This window comes from Urocitellus parryii, chromosome 9, assembly GCF_045843805.1.
Source record: "Urocitellus parryii isolate mUroPar1 chromosome 9, mUroPar1.hap1, whole genome shotgun sequence".
In the NCBI taxonomy this organism is placed as follows: Eukaryota; Metazoa; Chordata; class Mammalia; order Rodentia; family Sciuridae; genus Urocitellus; species Urocitellus parryii.
Genome location: NC_135539.1, coordinates 141,980,334 through 141,998,748, shown reverse-complemented (window position 1 = coordinate 141,998,748; position 18,415 = coordinate 141,980,334). Strand labels below are relative to the sequence as shown.

The window sequence follows — 18,415 nt, the reverse complement described above, 5'->3', positions numbered from 1 at the left end:
TCCCTAATAAACATATCTTTCATGATTGGTTTTACAAGTTAGTATACTTCTACTATAAACCAGGGTTTTCCAGCTGCAGTACTATTGAAATTTGGCTGTAGTAATTCTTGGTCACAGGTGGTTGTCTTGTGCTAATCATAACATGATTAGCAGCACTTGGTCTCTACACTTGGTCTCTAGTTGTCAATGGTACCCCTCTTATTATGACTACTAAAAATGTCCCCAGGCACTACCCAGTGTCCCCTTGTGAACAAAATCACTTCCTGTTAAGAATCACCACAATATACTTAAAGTTGTTCTCAGTAGTATGCTAAATACCACTTGTTCTCCTAGTAATCTGCACATACTTAACTCTACCAAGACAAAGGATAGAAATTCTAAGTAGATACCAAGTCAAAATATTTTATGGAGGAAAAAGGATTGAGGGAGAAATTAGTAAGCAATCTCAAATGTCTCTACTTCCCCAAAATTATAGAAGGAAGGTGAGATAATCATCAATAGAACAGGTTAATGGAAAAGGCCAGTTCCCAAAGGACTCTTGCCAAAGCAGGAAGGGAAGACTGTAGGATACTGGGAGATCTAAGATCAACTACTTGAGTCAGAAAAATCTTGTCTTACTACTAACATCTTTCAGAGGAATAGATTTTCAAGGGAGGAATTCAATGTCTTTTCAATATTTGAAAGTCATATTACTTCCTGCAAATTCAGGGAAAAAAAGAACACAAAATTCCTAAAGACCTAAATTTCCTATGTTAAACTAACAAGTCCTTAATAAACATATCTTTCATGATTGATTTTACAAGTTAGTAGACATAAAAACCTTACTTTCTCTGGAATAAATAAACTTCATATTTATAATTAAATATAATCTTTCCTTTAATAATATGAAGTACTTCTGAAAGAATTATAATCATTTATCATATGAAGATTAAATAATATCAGATTTGTATAAAGTCTGTATAAGGTTTACTACTTTCAAAATGTACACAAATGAAGAAAACTTACATTTTTTGGCATTCCTTTCTTTCTCCCAACATGGGATCCCCCATTTCTCCAAGAATGGTAGCTTCCACTTCATATTGAACAATGAGTGCTTTTTCTGATGGATGTACATCAATATTCCCTCCTTTAACTTTCCTATAAAACAAAATAAAAAAGAGCCACATTAAAAACTCATAAAATGTCCATGGTTTTTAACTTAGCTTCTCTTCTAAACTCCATGGACTGGATTAGCATATGCCTTTGAATCAGATTTACTCTGAACCTGGGACAAGAAATAACTCTTTTTCTACAACTTTATACCATATATATAATTTCAAGTCCTGGAGAAAGTACCTTTATGAATAGTGCTACCTTAGAAAAAATATATTTACCCAAAGAATCATGCATTAAAGCAAGTGAATGAAACACAAACAATTAAGATAGCCTTGGAGAGAATGACCTCATCTGAAAGCTAGCTCTTTCCCACCAAAGATAGCTGCATCTAAATTTATATTTTTTTATTGTTCAAAACATTACAATGCTCTTGACATATCATATTTCATACATTTGATTCAAGTGGGTTATGAACTCCCATTTTCACCACGTGTACAGTTTGCAGAATCACATTGGTTACACATCCATGTTTATACATACTGCCACACTAGTGTCTGTTGTATTTTGCTGCCTTTCCTATTTTAAAAAATTAACTACTGTACAGTGAAGCTTACAGTCTAGTTAGATCAGCAATTAATGTGATAGTAAGATATACAGAAGGAAAAAGTTTGTAAGGAATGAAAGCAGTCAGAAACCAGCAAAAATCAAGGAATTAGGAAATCAGATATAGACATAAATTTAAAAGGATGGTACAAATTCTAAAAGATAATGAACAGAAGTTCAAGCTAGGGATTCATGGTGCTGTATTTATATATGTACACAGGAAATGCCTGTTTAGATATGGCTATGCATTATGTCTGCATGCAACCTATGACAAGTGCACTTCTGTTGTGGATTGCTGATTTAGTAAGAAAACTGTTGTTATCATAATGATGTCCATCAAAATTTATGTTTGTAATATCACTATGTGGTGGTTTTATCTTAAATGTTTAACTTGCAAACTTAATTTAATATAGCATTTATAATAATGTTGAATGTTTACTGACACAATTTCAAAAGGCTTTACTTGGATGCTATCAATTAGGTGAAAAAATTTAAGCTATTTTTGGAATAAAATGATATTCTACTTGAAAAGCATCATGACTGATATCAAACTGATATCTTTAAATTGCAAATTTCCTCTAGTTTTCAATACTTTTGCTTCATTTTGTTTTTATATGCTAAATTATTTTACAAAAAGTTCATACTTTTTATGTCATTGAAAAGTCATGTTTCGCAAAGTAAATAAAAAATACACCTTCTACAACTGCAATGATAAATTGTCACCTTTGGGTAGTGTAATTTGTTTTGTTTGTTTTTTTACAATAGTGGGATTGAACCCAGGGCCTCACAGATGCTAGGCAAGAGTATTACCACTGGGCTACATGCCCGTTCCTTAATCGTAGTGTTCTTAATTACTGACTTTTGAAGTGCACCCTTGTTTCTAGATTTCATGTGATATTATGATGACTGCTAACATACATAATAAATGGTGATAACTAGTGTCATGTTCATTATCATTTTCCCTGAGAAGCAATAATGTGGTTCTTAATAAATAGGTACTTTTTTAAAAAAATGTTGCTGTCAAAAGAATTTATTGCAAAATAAAGTTGGACCAAATAATAAGAAAAACAAACAGTTATATATTTACAACTATGCAACAAATCACAAAGCCAATGTAGAACGTGTTTAAATTACTCTCTATGTGCTCTATGGCAGGATTGCTCAGCATCTACTTTCTATATATTTTTCACAAATAACCCAACATATAAATCATCCAGTTCCTACCAAGGGGCTTCATAGCATCTTCCTGTACTTTGCCATACCCATAGCATGGCACAATAGGCTGCTTAAAGAGAAACTCTATCATCTGCTCATATGTCCAACAGAGTTAGACAAGACAATGGCAGAATCTGAAAATACAAAGTGGAAATCTACTTTAAAAAAAAAAAACAGCCCGGTGTGATTGGAACATGCCTGTAATTCCTAAGGACTTGGGAAGCTGAAGCAAGAGAATTGCAAGTTCAAGACCAGCCTCAGCAAATTAGCGAGGCCCTAAGCAACTTTGCAAGACTCTGTCTCAAAATAAAAAAATTAAAAGGGCTGGGGATATGAGTCAGTGGTTAATAACTCCTAGGTTCAATCCTTAGTACCAAAAAATAAATAAAAATGAAAAAATAAATTGGGAGAAATGCTAAAATTGATAGCACAGGGGAGCAATAAATGTCTAGGGCAAAGCAGCAAAAAATGATGAGAGAGCCTAATCAAATCTGATTCTTTTATTGTCTCTCCAAAGCTACTCTCCAGGAATTATTTGTTCATTCCTATCCACAAATAAATACAATAAAATGTCTCAAGTTAGAAGCCAAAAGGAAAAAAAGCCCCTCATTAACACTTTTTATTGCTACTTTCAAAACTCCTTTGGCAGAGTCATAGTATCAAAAACTGCATGGTATTGGCATAAAAACAGATACATAGACCAATGGTACAGAACAGAAGATACAGAGACAAACTGACACAGATACAGTCATCACATTCTTTCAAAGGTGCCAAAAACATACATTACATTTGAGTAAAGACAGCCTTTTTAACAAATGGTGCTGGGAAAACTGATATAATCCATATGTAGAAGAATGAGACTATATACCCTTCTCTCTGACTCTGCAGTAAAGTGAACTCAAAAATGGAACAGAGACCCAGAAAACTATGCAGAAACCAGAAACTATGCAATTTTTAGAAGAAAACATAAGGCCAACACTCCAACATGTAGGCACAGGCAACAACTTTCTCAACAGAACTCCTAAAGCTTAGGAAATAATGCCAAGAGTTAATAAATGGGATGCATCAGATTATAAAACTTCTGCACAGCAAAGGAAACAATTAAGAAGGTCAAGAGAGGAATATTATTCAGCAATAAAAGAGAATAAAATCATGGCATTTGCAGATAAATGAATGGAGGTAGATAAAATAATGCTAAATGAAGTTAGCCAATCCCCAAAAAAGAAATGCTGAATGTTTTCCCTGATATAAGGAGGCTGAGTCATAGTGTGGTAGGGATGGGGAGCGTGGGAGGAATAGATGAACTCTAGATAGGGCAGAGGGGTGGGGGGGGAAGGGAGGGGGCATGGGGTTAGAAATGATGGTGGAATGTGATGGACATTATTATCCAAAGTGCATATATAAAGACATGAATTGGTGTGAATATACTTTGTGTATAACCAGAGATATGAAAAATTGTGCTCTATATGTATAATAAGAATTGTAATGCATTCTGCTGTCATATATAAATTTAAAAATTAATATAAAAAAGAAGGTAAAGAGAACCTATAGAATGGGAGAAAATCTTTGTTAGCTACTCTTTTGATACAGGATTAATATCCAGAATATTTAAAGAATTCAAAAAACTTAATACATGAACAAAAACCAAACAACACAGACACTTGTTATAGGAAATACACATGACCAACAAATATATGAAAAAATGCTCAACATCATTAGCAACTATGGAGATGCAAATCAAAACTACACTGAGATTTTATCCCACTCCAATCAGAATGGCAGCCATCAAGAATACAAACAATAGGGGCTGGGGTTGTGGCTCAGCAGTAGAGCCTAGCATCTTCGAGGTGCTGGGTTCGATCCTCAGCACCATATAAAAATAAAAACAAATAAGAATAAAGGTATTGTGCCCAACTAAAAAAAATAAATAAATAAAAAAAGAATACAAACAATTGACGAGTGCCGGAGAGGATGTGGAGAAGAAGGAACATATATTGTTGGTGGGATTGTAAATTAGTACAACCACTATGGTAATTCCTAGTCAAAAGACTAGGAATGGAAACACCCAGCCAATGACCCAGCTATACAACTCCTGTTATTTATTCTAAAGAATTTCAGTCATCTTATTAAAGCAATACATGCATATCCATATTTATAGCAGCACAATTCACATTTGTGAATTGTCAAATTATGAAAAAAAATTGTCAAACTATGAAACCAGCCTAGGTGTCCATCAATGGATGACTGGATAAAGAAAATATGGTGTATATACATAATGGAATTTTATTTAGCCATAAAGAATAAAATTATGTTATTTCCAGGAAAATGGATGGAACTTGAGAAAATTAGATTAAGTCAAATTAGCCAAACTCATGAAGTCAAAGGTTGTATGTTTTCTCTTATCTGTGGAAGCTAAAGAGGAAACATGAAAATAAAATTGTGTGTAATCTCATGAAAACTGAAGGGAAATCAGTAGAGTATAGAAAAAGGACCAGGAAAAAGGAAGAGAGGAAGGAAAGAAGAAATATTGGGGTGTATATTGGTCAAATTATATTGCTGTATTGTGTGCACATAGGAATATGCAACAAATCCCATTCTCATGTATAACTATAATGCATTGATAAAAATGGAAATAAAATTACTTTGTTTTTGATAATTGCTTTAATTATTCTATTCACTGGTGAATCCATTCCAGTTAGATTTTGGCTCCCACACCAATCCTATGAAAAGGTCATAATTTCCTCCTCCCTGTTGCTCTCAATTTTGCTCTTCAACTTACCTGTTGATTATTTTTGTGTTTCCTCAGGGTTAATAATACAATTTAAACTTTTTTCATGTAAATAATTATATCAGCATCATTTACAATGTCTTTTAATTTTTTTCTTATTGTTTTGACACAAATGTAGCCATATACATAAATGAAACAAATATTTCATGAAATAATGCCTGTTCTTACCATGTGAAATACATTCTGTTCTACTCACAACCCACTGATACACTATGTGACCTGGAGCTTGCAAACAAAACCTCATTTATTGAATAATACTAATTATGCATTTATATTTACCTCTTTCTAGGCTTTTTATTTTATTCAACTGGTCTAATTGATAGATTTTTATATCCATACTTAATGTGCCCCCTCACCTGGTTTTTAAAATTTTTTCTCAGTATTGGAGGACCTTTGCTCCTCCACTCAAAATTCCAGAATTGTCTTTGAAATTAGGTAAAATCCCTTTTGTGACATTGATCGAGATATCATAAATCAAAATACTTCTTAAGGCACCTGTCCATAAACATGGCAAATATATTAAAGTTTTAATTTTCTTTCAGTGAACTTATGTCAGTTTCTGTAGGAAGGCCATGTTCATCCCAAGTATGTTATATTGTTAATTGCTTTTGTAAAAAACTTGTTTCTAACTGGATTTTTAAAATTCAATTTTAGGGATGAGAAGTATAGAGATGTACTATCCAACCACTGTTGCTTAACTACTATGTTCAATACTTTGATTACATTTTCTTTACAGACAATTACATAATTTGTAAATAATATCAGTTTTATTTCTTCTCTTCATATCTTTTTTTGTTGGAGGGGGGTACCAAGAAATTAAACTCAGGGGCACTGGACCACTGAGCCACATCCCTAGCCCTATTTTGTATTTTATTAGAGACAGGGTCTCACAGAGTTGCTTAGCACCTTGCTAAATTGCTGAGGCTGGTTTTGAACTCACAATCCTCCTGCCTCCGCCTCCAGAGCTTCTGGGATTACAGGCCTGTGCCAGCACACTCAGCTTCTCTTCATGTCTTTATACTTTTTCTTAGGTTACTACCTGTTTAGGAACCCTATGATATGTTGAAGTGGTTAAAATAGGTCTCCTTGGTTCATTCTTAATGTTAAAGGAAATATTTCTACAGCTTCCTCATGAAATACATTTATATCATTATTTTTTTTCATTTATGACTTGGGCTTTCTTCCTTAAATAATTCATGTGCAGTATGTAAAAGCCATCAAATGTTTTTATACATCCACTGGATGACCAATGTGCTGTTATTCTTCAATCATTAATGTACCAAATCAAATCCATTGAATACATTAAACTATATCTATATTCTTAGGATAAATACAACCTGATAATACATTCTTGCTTTTCAGAGATACTGGCTTATAATTTACTTTTCTAATAATGTCCCTTTCCTGATTTTTCACATGGAGATTTTTCTGAATTCTTAACAGGAGTTAGTCATGGAATATCCTCTTTCTATATTCATTAGAAGAGTTGTATAAATCTAGAATCATTTATTCCCTGAAAATTAAGTTAGAATTTGACTTAAAACTAAGGATAGCAGATTCTACCAATATAAAATAAAACTCTTCTCTTTGATATTTTTCTTAAAAGTCCATTGTATTTGATAACTTAGTCACTCCAGTTTTCTTTTTCTTTTTATATATTTTTTAGTACCTTTACTTTGTTGTTTATTTTTATGTGGTGCTGAGGATTGAACCCAGCGCCTCACATATGTGAGGCAAGTACTGAGTCACAACCTCAGCCCCTCCCCCATTCCAGTTTTCTTACGTTTACTAATGATGGCATTAGTTTATCTATGTCTATATTTAAAGGCATGTTTTTCTGAGTGTGACATATAGTTGGGTCTTGCTATTCCTTTCTTTTTTTGTGTTTTCTAACCAATATTGATTTCCTGGCTTTTAATTAGAGTGTTCTGACTTGCACTGTCCAATATAATAGTCACTACCCCATACATAAGTCTATTTAAAGATGAATTTAAATATATTACATCCCCAAAATAATAAATGTGATTTCTTAGCTGTACCAACCATTTTAAAGTGCTCACTAGTCATACAGCTAGTAAATACTGGACAATGCAGATAAAAGACATTTTTTTTTTTTTTTTTTACCAGTGGAAAGACTCTATTGGAAAGCACTGTTTAGAGCACCTCAATGTCAAAGGATCCATCCATGGATGGATTCAGGTCTACTATTTTATTTTATATTTCTTGTTTGGCACTTCTATATTTTGATTATTTTTTCAAATAATCTTTTGGATTATTTAGGGTTTCTAAAATTCCATTTTAATTTTTCTACTGGATGTTTTAGCTATGCATTTTAAGTTGTTTTTAGTGGTTACTGTAGGCAAAAACAATACTTTGGTTAACTTTTTTTCACAGGATACTTAAGAATTAATATTGTGCTCCTTCACAAAATTGTAGTTGTATTGCCTGCCCCCACCTTAATAGTATAGTTCTCACATGCATTACATCTACATAGATTATAAGCCTACACATAAATTTTATAATTTCTGCTTATAATTCTGACATATTTTAGAGTTTAAGAGGGCAAATAAGCTTTTATATTTACACAAACATTTATAATTTCTGATGCTTTTCATATGGGTAACATCAAAATAATTTTATATTTCTATTACTAATATAAAACTTAGTAATGGAGGTTGAGAGGATTAGTAGCTTAAATCAGTGCTCCTTTTAAGAAAATCTAAAATGCTGAGAACAATAATATGTGTGTGTGTGTGTGTGTGTGTGTGTGTGTGTGTGTGTGTGTACCTGTTTGAAGTCACACTAATAAGGCAGGAAAAAAATGACCACGCCAAGTTCCAGAATAAAATGAAAATGAAGAGAGGTAACTTTGAATGTGAGGCTGCTTTTCCCTAGAGGTGTTTATTAATTGAAAAGACATAACTGAGAGGCTTAGAATCTTTTATTAGGGACACAAAAATTATAGTACAGGCTGCCTCAAACAACAGTGGCACTGTTAAAGCTCCAAACTCTGAGTGGAAAACAGGAGGACTGCTTCCCAGGAGTAATTGTGAAACAGATGCAGACTGGGCCCCAATAAGATTAAAAGCCTATCTTGATATATTTGAATTCCTGAGAACTAATTAATGTAACCCTGGATTTTCAGTACCACTTATTACATATTATTAAAAAATATTCCTCTGAAGACAGAGAAATCATCCTAGTTCTCAAGTAATTTCTTTTCTTTTCTTTCTTTTTAGTTTGCTTTTAAAGATGAGGTCTTGCTCTGTTGAATAGGCTGGACTTGAACTCTGGGCCCAAGTGTCTTCCTATCTCAGTCATCAGAGTAGCTAGGACTACAGAAATGTACCACCATGTCCATTCAAATGATTTTTGATACATTTAAATGATTTTTTGATACATTTATATTAACATAAAATTAATGGCTGTCTTGAGGACTGCTGTCTAAGTTCCCATTGTAGGCACTTGATTCCAGAGGGAGTCAAGTAGACCTTGCTCCCTAGGCATTTTGTTTATCTGTTTTTTTTTTGTTTGTTTGTTTTGTTTTTAATTTTTTAGTTGTAGATGGACACAGTAACTTTATTTTATTTCTTTCTTTATATGTGATGCTGAAGATCGAACCCAGTGCCTCACACATGCTAGGCAAGCGCTCTCCTGCTGAGCTACAGCCCCAGTCCTATTGATCTGTTTTGAAACTGACTGGTTTCCTCTTAAAGTCTGCTGCAAGGGGCTTCCCTTTTGTCTCACTTGGAACTCTATCAGGACAACATGGCTATGTGGTCAAAGAAATAGGTGGAAACCAAGCACACAAATTATTGCCCTCTGGGGCAAAGAATAGTTGAGTCAAAAAAAAAAAAAAGTTGGGGGGGAATGCTGAATGTCTCAAAAGTTCAAGGGAGTTAAGACTTTCAGGAGAACAAAGGTTTTCTACCTAGAAAAAGGAATCTAGAAATCTATGAACACGCTTAGGATAGGACACCCCAGCAGAAAAGACCTCAGAAGACCATAAACTTTTACTTCTAGTTAATCTTTATGCTCTGTGCAAACAGGAAGTGAAGGCTAAGGTACAGTGATATGTCACCTAGCTAAGTGTAAAAACCAATGTCCAAACAAAGCCAATCTGAAATGAACTTCTGTCTTCCCTCCCTCTTCCCTTCTTGGCATATCATAATATTCAACATACCTAGTTTTCAACAAAATATTATGAAGCATGCAAAGAAACAAGAATCCATGTCCCAGTTACAGAAGAAAAATGTTTAAGAGAAACTGTCTGTGGTTTGGTACACACAGTGGATTACTAGATAAAGACCTTTTTAAAAACATGTCTTAAATATGCTCAAAGAGCTAAGGAAATAAAAAAACTAAATGAGGTCAGGAAAACAATGTTTAAAAAAATCAACAAAATATATAAAGCATCTAGATTAAAAATAATAGAGCTGAAAAATACAATAATGAAAATAAAAAATTACAACAGGTTATCAATAGCAGATTTGACTAGACAGGATAAGAATCATCAAATTTGAAAATAGGTTGAATTAAATTAACCAGTCTAAGAATCAGAAAGAAAAACAGAATGAAAAAAAATTTAAGGGTACAGAACCTATGAAACAATAAGACACATTATAATCACATTATTGAAAGCCAAATATTTTCAAGACAGAGAATCTTGAAAATAGCAAGAAATAAGTGACTTATTATGTAGAAGGGGTCCTTTTGCCAAACCTCAACAAAAATTATGGAGGACAGAAGGCAATGGATAACATAAAGTGCTGAATGAAAAAACTGTCAACCAGGAATTTTATATCCAGAGAAACCACCCGAGAGAATGATGGAGAAATTAACAAATTCCAAGACAAACAAAATCTTAAGAGTATACCAGCCCTATAGCAAATGCTAAAAAAGGGAGTCCTTCAAGTCTGAAGTGAAAGGACCATGTGAAGAAATAAAAAAAAAAAAGTGGTAAAGGTAACTACATAGGTAAATAGAAAAAGCCAATATTATGATGTTTTGAATTTGAAATGCCTTTTCCTCCATATTATTTAAAAGAAGAATGTGTAAAATAATAATTACAAATATACCTATAACAACATAAAGGAGTGTTGAAAATGACAGGAGTATAGTTTTTATATATTACTGAAGCTCAAACAAAATTTGTTATAAGCTTAGGAAGTTAATTATAATCCTCAAATAAATGACTAAAAGATATATAAAAAATGAGAATCAAAACTATAAAATACAGAGGACAATGGATAATCTCAGAATAAAAAAAAAGATATGACATACACAAACAAATAGCAAAATGGCAGATGTAAATCCCTATCAGTAAGTTATTTTAAATATAAATGAACTAAACTCTCAGGCAATGACTAGCAGAATGGATAATTAAGAAATGACCCATGTATATGCTGTTTATAAGAGACTTACTTTAGATCCAAAGATATAAATATAGTTTCAAAGTAAAGGATGGAAAACCAGTATCCAAAGAAGGGTGGAACTACTACACAAATATCAGACAAAATAGACTTTTAAAATTGTTACAAAAAACAAACAAAGACTATATACTGACTGTTTTAGCCAGTTTTACATCCCTACGACCAAAATATCCAACAAGAACAACTTAGAGGAGGAGAAGTTTATTTTGGCTCACAGTATCAGAGGTCTGAGTCTACAGATGGCCAACTCCATTGTTCCGGGCACAAGGTAAGGCAGAATATGACAAGAGAAGGGCATGGGAGAGGAAAGCTGCTTCACTCATGGCAGCAAGGAGAGAAAGGAAGGGGGAAGGGGGGTCCACAAGGAAGAAGCACCCTTCTAGGACAGTCTTCTCCTAAGTGATCCGCCTCCTTCTGCCACATGCCACATGCCTAAAGTTCCCAAACTAGGATGGACTGATTCAAACTAGGTTATAGCTCTTATGATGTAATCATTTTACCTCTGAATATTCCTGCATTAAACATAGGAGCTTTTGGAGGATACTTCATACCAAAACATAATATTGACAACAGGGTAAATCAGTCTAAAAGATATAAAAATTATAAACATATGTACCTAACAACTAAATGAAGCAAAAGTTAACAGAATAAAAAGGAAATATAAACATTTCTATAATGGTTAAAGACTTCAATATAATAATTTGAATAATGACTAGAATTATAGATGGCCAATAACAAAGAATTTGAATAGTATAAGCCAATTAGACCTAGGACACATACAAAGGAATTTCCACCCCAAACAGTATATGTATGATATGTGTGTGTGTGTGTGTGTGTGTGTATGTATATATATATATATATATATATATATATATATATATATATATAATTCTTAAGTGTTCAAGGAATATTCTTCTGTATAGATCATATGTTACTAAACAACTCACAAATTTTAAAAGACAGATTATACAGACTATGTTCTCTATTCACAAGTGAATGAAACTAGAAATCAATAATGATAGGAAAAATAGAAAATTCACAAGAATGTGGAAATTAAATAACCCACACCTAAACTACCAATGGGAAAAAAGAAATCATAATAATAAAAATCAGAAAATACTTTGAGATGAATGCAAATGGAAATAATAATCCAAAAGTAGTGCTCAGAGGGAAATGTAAAGCTAGATTTCAAATCAATAACCGAATTTTATATCTTAGAAACTAGAAAAGAAGAGCAAAATTTAAATCCCAAGCTAACAGAAAGAAACAATAAAGATAAGAAATAAAATAAAGGGCTGGGATTGTGGCATAGAGGTAGAGCGCTTGCCTAGCATACACGGGGCCCTGGGTTCGATTCTCAGCACCACATAAAAATAAATGAATAGAATAAAAGATAAAAAAGAAAAAGAATAGAGAAAAATCAAGGAAATAAAGTTGTATGAAAACATCAACAAAACTGACACATTTATTTAGATGGAATAAGAAAAAGGACTCCAATTACCAGGATCAGAAATGAAAGTAGAACTTCACTACTGACCTTATAAAAATAAAGAAATATTATAAGGGAGTAATATGAACTATATGTCAATTAACTAGATAATCTAAGTGAAAGGTATAAGTTCTTACAAATACACCTACCACCCAAAACTGACACAAAAGAGAAAAAAAAAATGACTAGAACTACAAGAGATTGAATCAGTAGTCAAAAAAAACAAAAACAACAAAAAACTCTTAACAAAGAAAAGCCCAGGACCAGAGGGATTCACTGGTGATTTCTACTAAACATTTAAAGAATTAATACAAGCCCTTCTCAAACTTCTCCCCCCCCAAAAAAAAATGGAAGAGGAGAAGAAACATTTCTAAATTCATTTTATGAGGCTACCATTATCCTGATATGAAAAAAACATAGAAAAATATCCTTTGTGGCTATAGAGGAAAATGTTCTCAAAATAAAAGCAAACAGAATCCAGCAGCATATTAAAAGGACTGCATACCATGGCCAAGTGAGTTTTACAAGGATAATTCACATTAATGAGTTATTCTAGGAAAACAAGGATAATTCATATTCATGTAATACATACTAATAGAATGAATAAAAATATATGATTACTCTAATTGATGAAGGGAAAAAATGACAAAACCCACCACCCTTCCATGACAAAAGCACTCAATAAATTGGAATAGAAGAAAGATTACTTAACATGATAAAAGGCATGTATGGAAAATCTACAGTTAATATTCAATGGTGTAAGAATGAAAGCCTTCCCTTAAGATTAGGAACAAGACCAGTGTCTATTTTTGACACTTCTATACAACATAGTACTGGAAATTTGAGCCTGAGCAATGAGGCATGGAGAAAAAAACCTAAAATTTTTCCTAAAAATTTAAACCCCAAACTTAAAACTTTTGCGTAAGAAAGTACACTATCAAGGTAGTAAAGAGACAACTCAGGAAATGGGACAGATTGGAAATAAAGAAGTAAAATTATCTGTATCTTCAGATAACAATTTTAAATTTAGAATATTCTTTAAAATGCACAAAAAAATCCTGTTAGAGCGAACGAACAAATTCGGCAAAGTTGCAAAATACAAAGTTAATTGCATTTCTATATGTTAGCAATGAAAAAGAAATTAAGAAAACAATTCCATTTATAATAGTGTTAAAAATAAAATATTTAGATATAAATATAACCAAGGAGGTGCAATACTGCCGCAGTATGGCTGGGCACAATTCAAGAGCCACTTATCAAGCAGAAACGAACTTTATTTTTAGAACACACAGGCCGCACCACACGAGCTCTTCAGGAATTCCCTTAGAGCCCAACTGCCACCACCAGCTTCCCACAAGCCTCTCAACCCCCCCCCCACTCCTCCTGTTCTTGAGGCTGATTGGCTGGGTCGTGTGGGCTGAGCCAAAAGAGTCCCCCAATGAGCAGCTCCGTGGTCTGAAAGGGCGGGGAAACAGCCCAATGAGTATCACCACAGAGGAGCCAATCAGCTGGCAGCTGGAAGTTTGCCGGGGCCGCTGTGAGCCAATCATCAGCTGGCAACTGGAAGTTTGATGGGACCCTTCGGCTGTGGCTCTCAACATCTCCCCCTCTCCTCAGTGGCCCCTGACTAAAGAAAAGATACAAGCAGTCCATGACCTGGTCAAACAACAATTAGCAGAAGGACATATACAACCTTCTGTATCTCCCCATAATACTCCCATTTTTGTCATCAAAAAGAAATCTGGTAAATGGATATTATTGCAAGATTTAAGAACCATTAATAATGAGATGGTTATTATGGGACCTGCTCAATCGAGGATTCCCCAATTGTCTGCTTTGCCAAAAACCTGGTATGTTTTAGTTATAGATATTAAAGATTGTTTTTTTTTTCAATTCCAATTCATCCTGAGGATAGTCCACGTTTTGCATTTACTATCCCTGCACTGAATCATGAAGGTCCTGATCAGAGATATGAATGGAAAGTACTCCCTCAAGGGATGGCTAACAGCCCAACTATGTGTCAAATTTATGTTAACAAAGTAATCCAACCACTTAGAAATCAAAATCCTGAACTACAAATATTTCACTATATGGATGATGTATTATTAGCGCACAAAGATAAAAACACATTCCTAGAATGTTATGCCACACTTACAAACATATTAAAAAATTATAATCTAGAGATAGCAATAGATAAAGTACAATTAAATTTGCCAATTAATTATTTAGGAGTTCTATTATCCTCAACCATGGTCCGTCCACCAAAAATTCAAATACGAGTAGATCAACTCAAATCACTCAACGACTTTCAAAAGTTATTAGGAGACATAAATTGGATAAGGCCTTATCTAGGCATACCAACAGGAGAGTTGGGACCTTTATTTGATATCCTAAAAGGTCCATCAGATCCAAATTCACCCTGAATGTTAACACCTGAAGCAAGAAAGGCATTAAAAATCATTGAAACATATATGGAAAATGTGCATTTGGATAGAATTGATATAAGTTTGCCTTTATTATTTATTGTACTACCAACAAAAAATATTCCTACACGAGTATTTTGGCAAGAAGGTCCATTATTATGGATACATTTATCTTATTCTCCTAACACTTTTCTTACTAGGTATCCTGAGGCTGTAGGACAATTAATACTCAAAGGAATAAAAGCAGCAAAGGGAGTGTTTGGAATTTCTCCCAATAAAATTATTACTCCATATACTATGGATCAAATTGATGAGATAGCTAATGAGTTAAATACTTGGGCAATAATCATGTGCAAATCTAATGTTTCATTTGATAACCACTTACCATCTAATCCTTTATTGTCTTTTTGGTCTTCGAATCCTGTAATTTTTCAAAAAATGACAAGAAAAACACCTATCATGAATGCTCCAAATATATTCACTGATGGGTCAAATAATGGTTCAGCAGCAATAGTTACACCTGATCAAACTTTTACATTTTTAGTACCCAAACAATCAGCTCAAAAGGTAGAGCTTAATGCAGTATTACAAGCTTTTGTGATGTTTAAAGATTCTGTATTTAATTTATTTTCCGATAGTCAGTATATAGTTAATGCTATAGTATCCCTTGAAGATGCTGGTAGGATTTCCCCTTCCTCTACTGTTTTCTCTTTGCTTTCCACTATACAAAGTCTAATCTGGGACAGAAAAGATCCATTCTTTATAGGACATATCAGGGCACATACAGGATTGCCTGGAGCCCTTAGTTTGGGCAATGATTTAGTAGATAAAACTACACATGACATACATATTTTCTCTACACTAGAAGAAGCTACAAATTTTCATAAAAAGTTCCATGTCAATGCTAATACTATACAAAAGCGTTTTAAAATAACTAAGGAACAAGCTAGATAAATAATAAAACAATGTCAAAACTATGTGACTTTTTTACCACAAGTTAATCTTGGAGTCAATCCTAGAGGATTGATACCTAACCATATTTGGCAGATGGACGTCACACACTTTCCAGAATTTGGAAAATTAAAATATTTGCATGTTACAGTTGATACTTCTTCCGGATTTTTGATGGGATCCCTTCATGCCAGAGAAAAAACTAAAGATTTTATAGCTCATTGCTTACAAAATTTTGCCACTGTGGGCGTTCCAAAACAGTTAAAAACAGATAATGCCCCTGGTTATACTTCTACCTCTCTTAAGCAATTTTGCTCATCATTTGGCATTACTCATATAACAGGAATCCCACACAATCCACAGGAACAAGACGTAGTTGAAAGAGCTCATCAAACTATTAAAATGTACTTATTAAAGCAAAAAGAGGGAATTGGGAAGGGTATATATTCCCCAAAGATAAACTTAAATAACCCTTTTTACTCTAAACTTTTAAAATTTGGATTCATCAGAGCTTGGTGCTGATAATGCCAAGGTCGAGGGTTCGTTCCCCGTACGGGCCACCAAATGCCGCAGTCTGGCTGGGCACAATTCATGAGCCACTTATCAAGCAGAAACGAACTTTATTTTTAGAACACACACGCTGCACCACACGAGCTCTTCAGGAATTCCCTCAGAGCCCAACTGCCACCACCGGCTTCCCACAAGCCTCTCAACCCCCCCAATCCTCCTGCTCTTAAGGTTGATTGGCTGGGTCGCGTGGGCAGAGCCAAAAGAGTCCCCCAATGAGCAGCTCTGTGGTCTGAAAGGGCGGGGAAACAGCCCAATGAGCATCACCACAGAGGAGCCAATCAGCTGGTAGCTGGAAGTTTGCTGGGGCCACTGTGAGCCAATCATCAGCTGGCAGCTGGAAGTTTGCTGGGGCCCCTTCGGCTGTGGCTCTCAACATAACACATACTGAGAACTATAAAACATTGTTTAAGAAAATAACAACAACTAAATAAATGAAAAGATATCTTGTGTTCATGGACTGGATGACTTTATTTTAAGATGGCATTATTTTCCCAAGTAATTTACTTATTTAATATGGTCCCTATCAAAGACTCAATAGCCTGTTTTGCAGAAATGGAAAGGCCAAGCCTAAAACTCAAATGGAAACACAAAGTACCCTGAATAACTAAAACAATCTTGGTAAGGAACAACAAAGTTGAAAGACCCAATCTCAAAGTTGGAAGATATCCCAATATCAAAACTTATAACAAAGCTTCAGTAATCAAAATAGTGAGGTACTAGCACAAGGACAAATGTTCAAAACAATGGAATAGAATTGAGATTCCATAGATAAACCCCTACACCTCCACAGTCAATTAATTTTCAGCAAAGATGCTCACACCATTTTTGGAAAGAACAATCTTATTAACAGATGATGCTAGGAAAACTGCATATCCACATGTAAAAAAATAAAGTTGGACCCTTACCACACCTCATATATGGTAATTAATTCAAAATGGATAAGATATAAATTTAAGAACTATAACTATAAAATGCTTAGAATAAACCATAAGGGAAGCTTTCCTGATCTTGGATTTAGCAATGGTTTTTGAAAAGATATCAAAAGTAAGAGCAACTAAGAAAAAATAAATTGGACTTCACTAAAACTTAACACTTTTGCACAATAAAGGATGCTATCAAGATAATAAAAAGACTACCCTACCCAGGAAATAGAACAAAATGTCTGCAGATCATGTGTAAGGATCTACTATCCAGAATACATTTGTAAAAACTCTAAGAAGATAATACAAATGGCTAAGAACACAAAAAGAAGCTAAATGCTACTACTAACTACGGAAATACAAATCAAAATAACTTACCACTTTACAAGACCTAGAATGGCCATAATTGTAAAATAAACAAAAATAAAACAACAAAAAAGAAAATAATAGATGTTGGTGCAGGCAGGAATATTACATTTTTACAAGGTGCAGCCACTGTAGAAAATGCTTTAGTGATTTCTCAGTAAGTTGAACAAAGAATTATCATATGACACAGCAACTCCACATTTAGGTATATATCAAAGATGGTAAACACATGTTCAAACAAAAACTTTAAAAAAGTTTTTAAATAAAACTTTTATTTAAAAATTCTAAATAAATGAAAAGACATCTTGTGTTCATGGACTAGATGACTTAATTTTAAGATGGCAGTATTTTCCCAAATAATTTACTGATTTAATATGGTCCCTATCAAAGACTCAATAGCCTGTTTTGCAGAAACACTAAGCCCCAAAGTTTCAGCATATTATTTCTGATAATATAGTGTTTAAATTTTATATTTTTGCTGGAGTATAAATGCCATAAAGGCATTCACTTATGACTTGTGTGAATGACCTCTACATGGTAGGATTTTAAATAACCATTGAATG

General features: G+C 33.6%; 1 protein-coding gene across 3 annotated transcripts in view; it reads right to left on the bottom strand.

The window, feature by feature from the left end:
- Positions 1-18,415, bottom strand: part of Kifap3 (kinesin associated protein 3) — a 138,890-nt gene that overhangs the window by 116,342 nt on the left and 4,133 nt on the right. For all 3 annotated transcript variants that reach the window (XM_026405250.2, XM_026405251.2, XM_026405252.2), the window contains exon 2: positions 1,006-1,137. In XM_026405250.2, the coding sequence (XP_026261035.1) occupies positions 1,006-1,137 (132 nt within the window). The remainder of the gene's footprint in view (positions 1-1,005; positions 1,138-18,415) is intronic.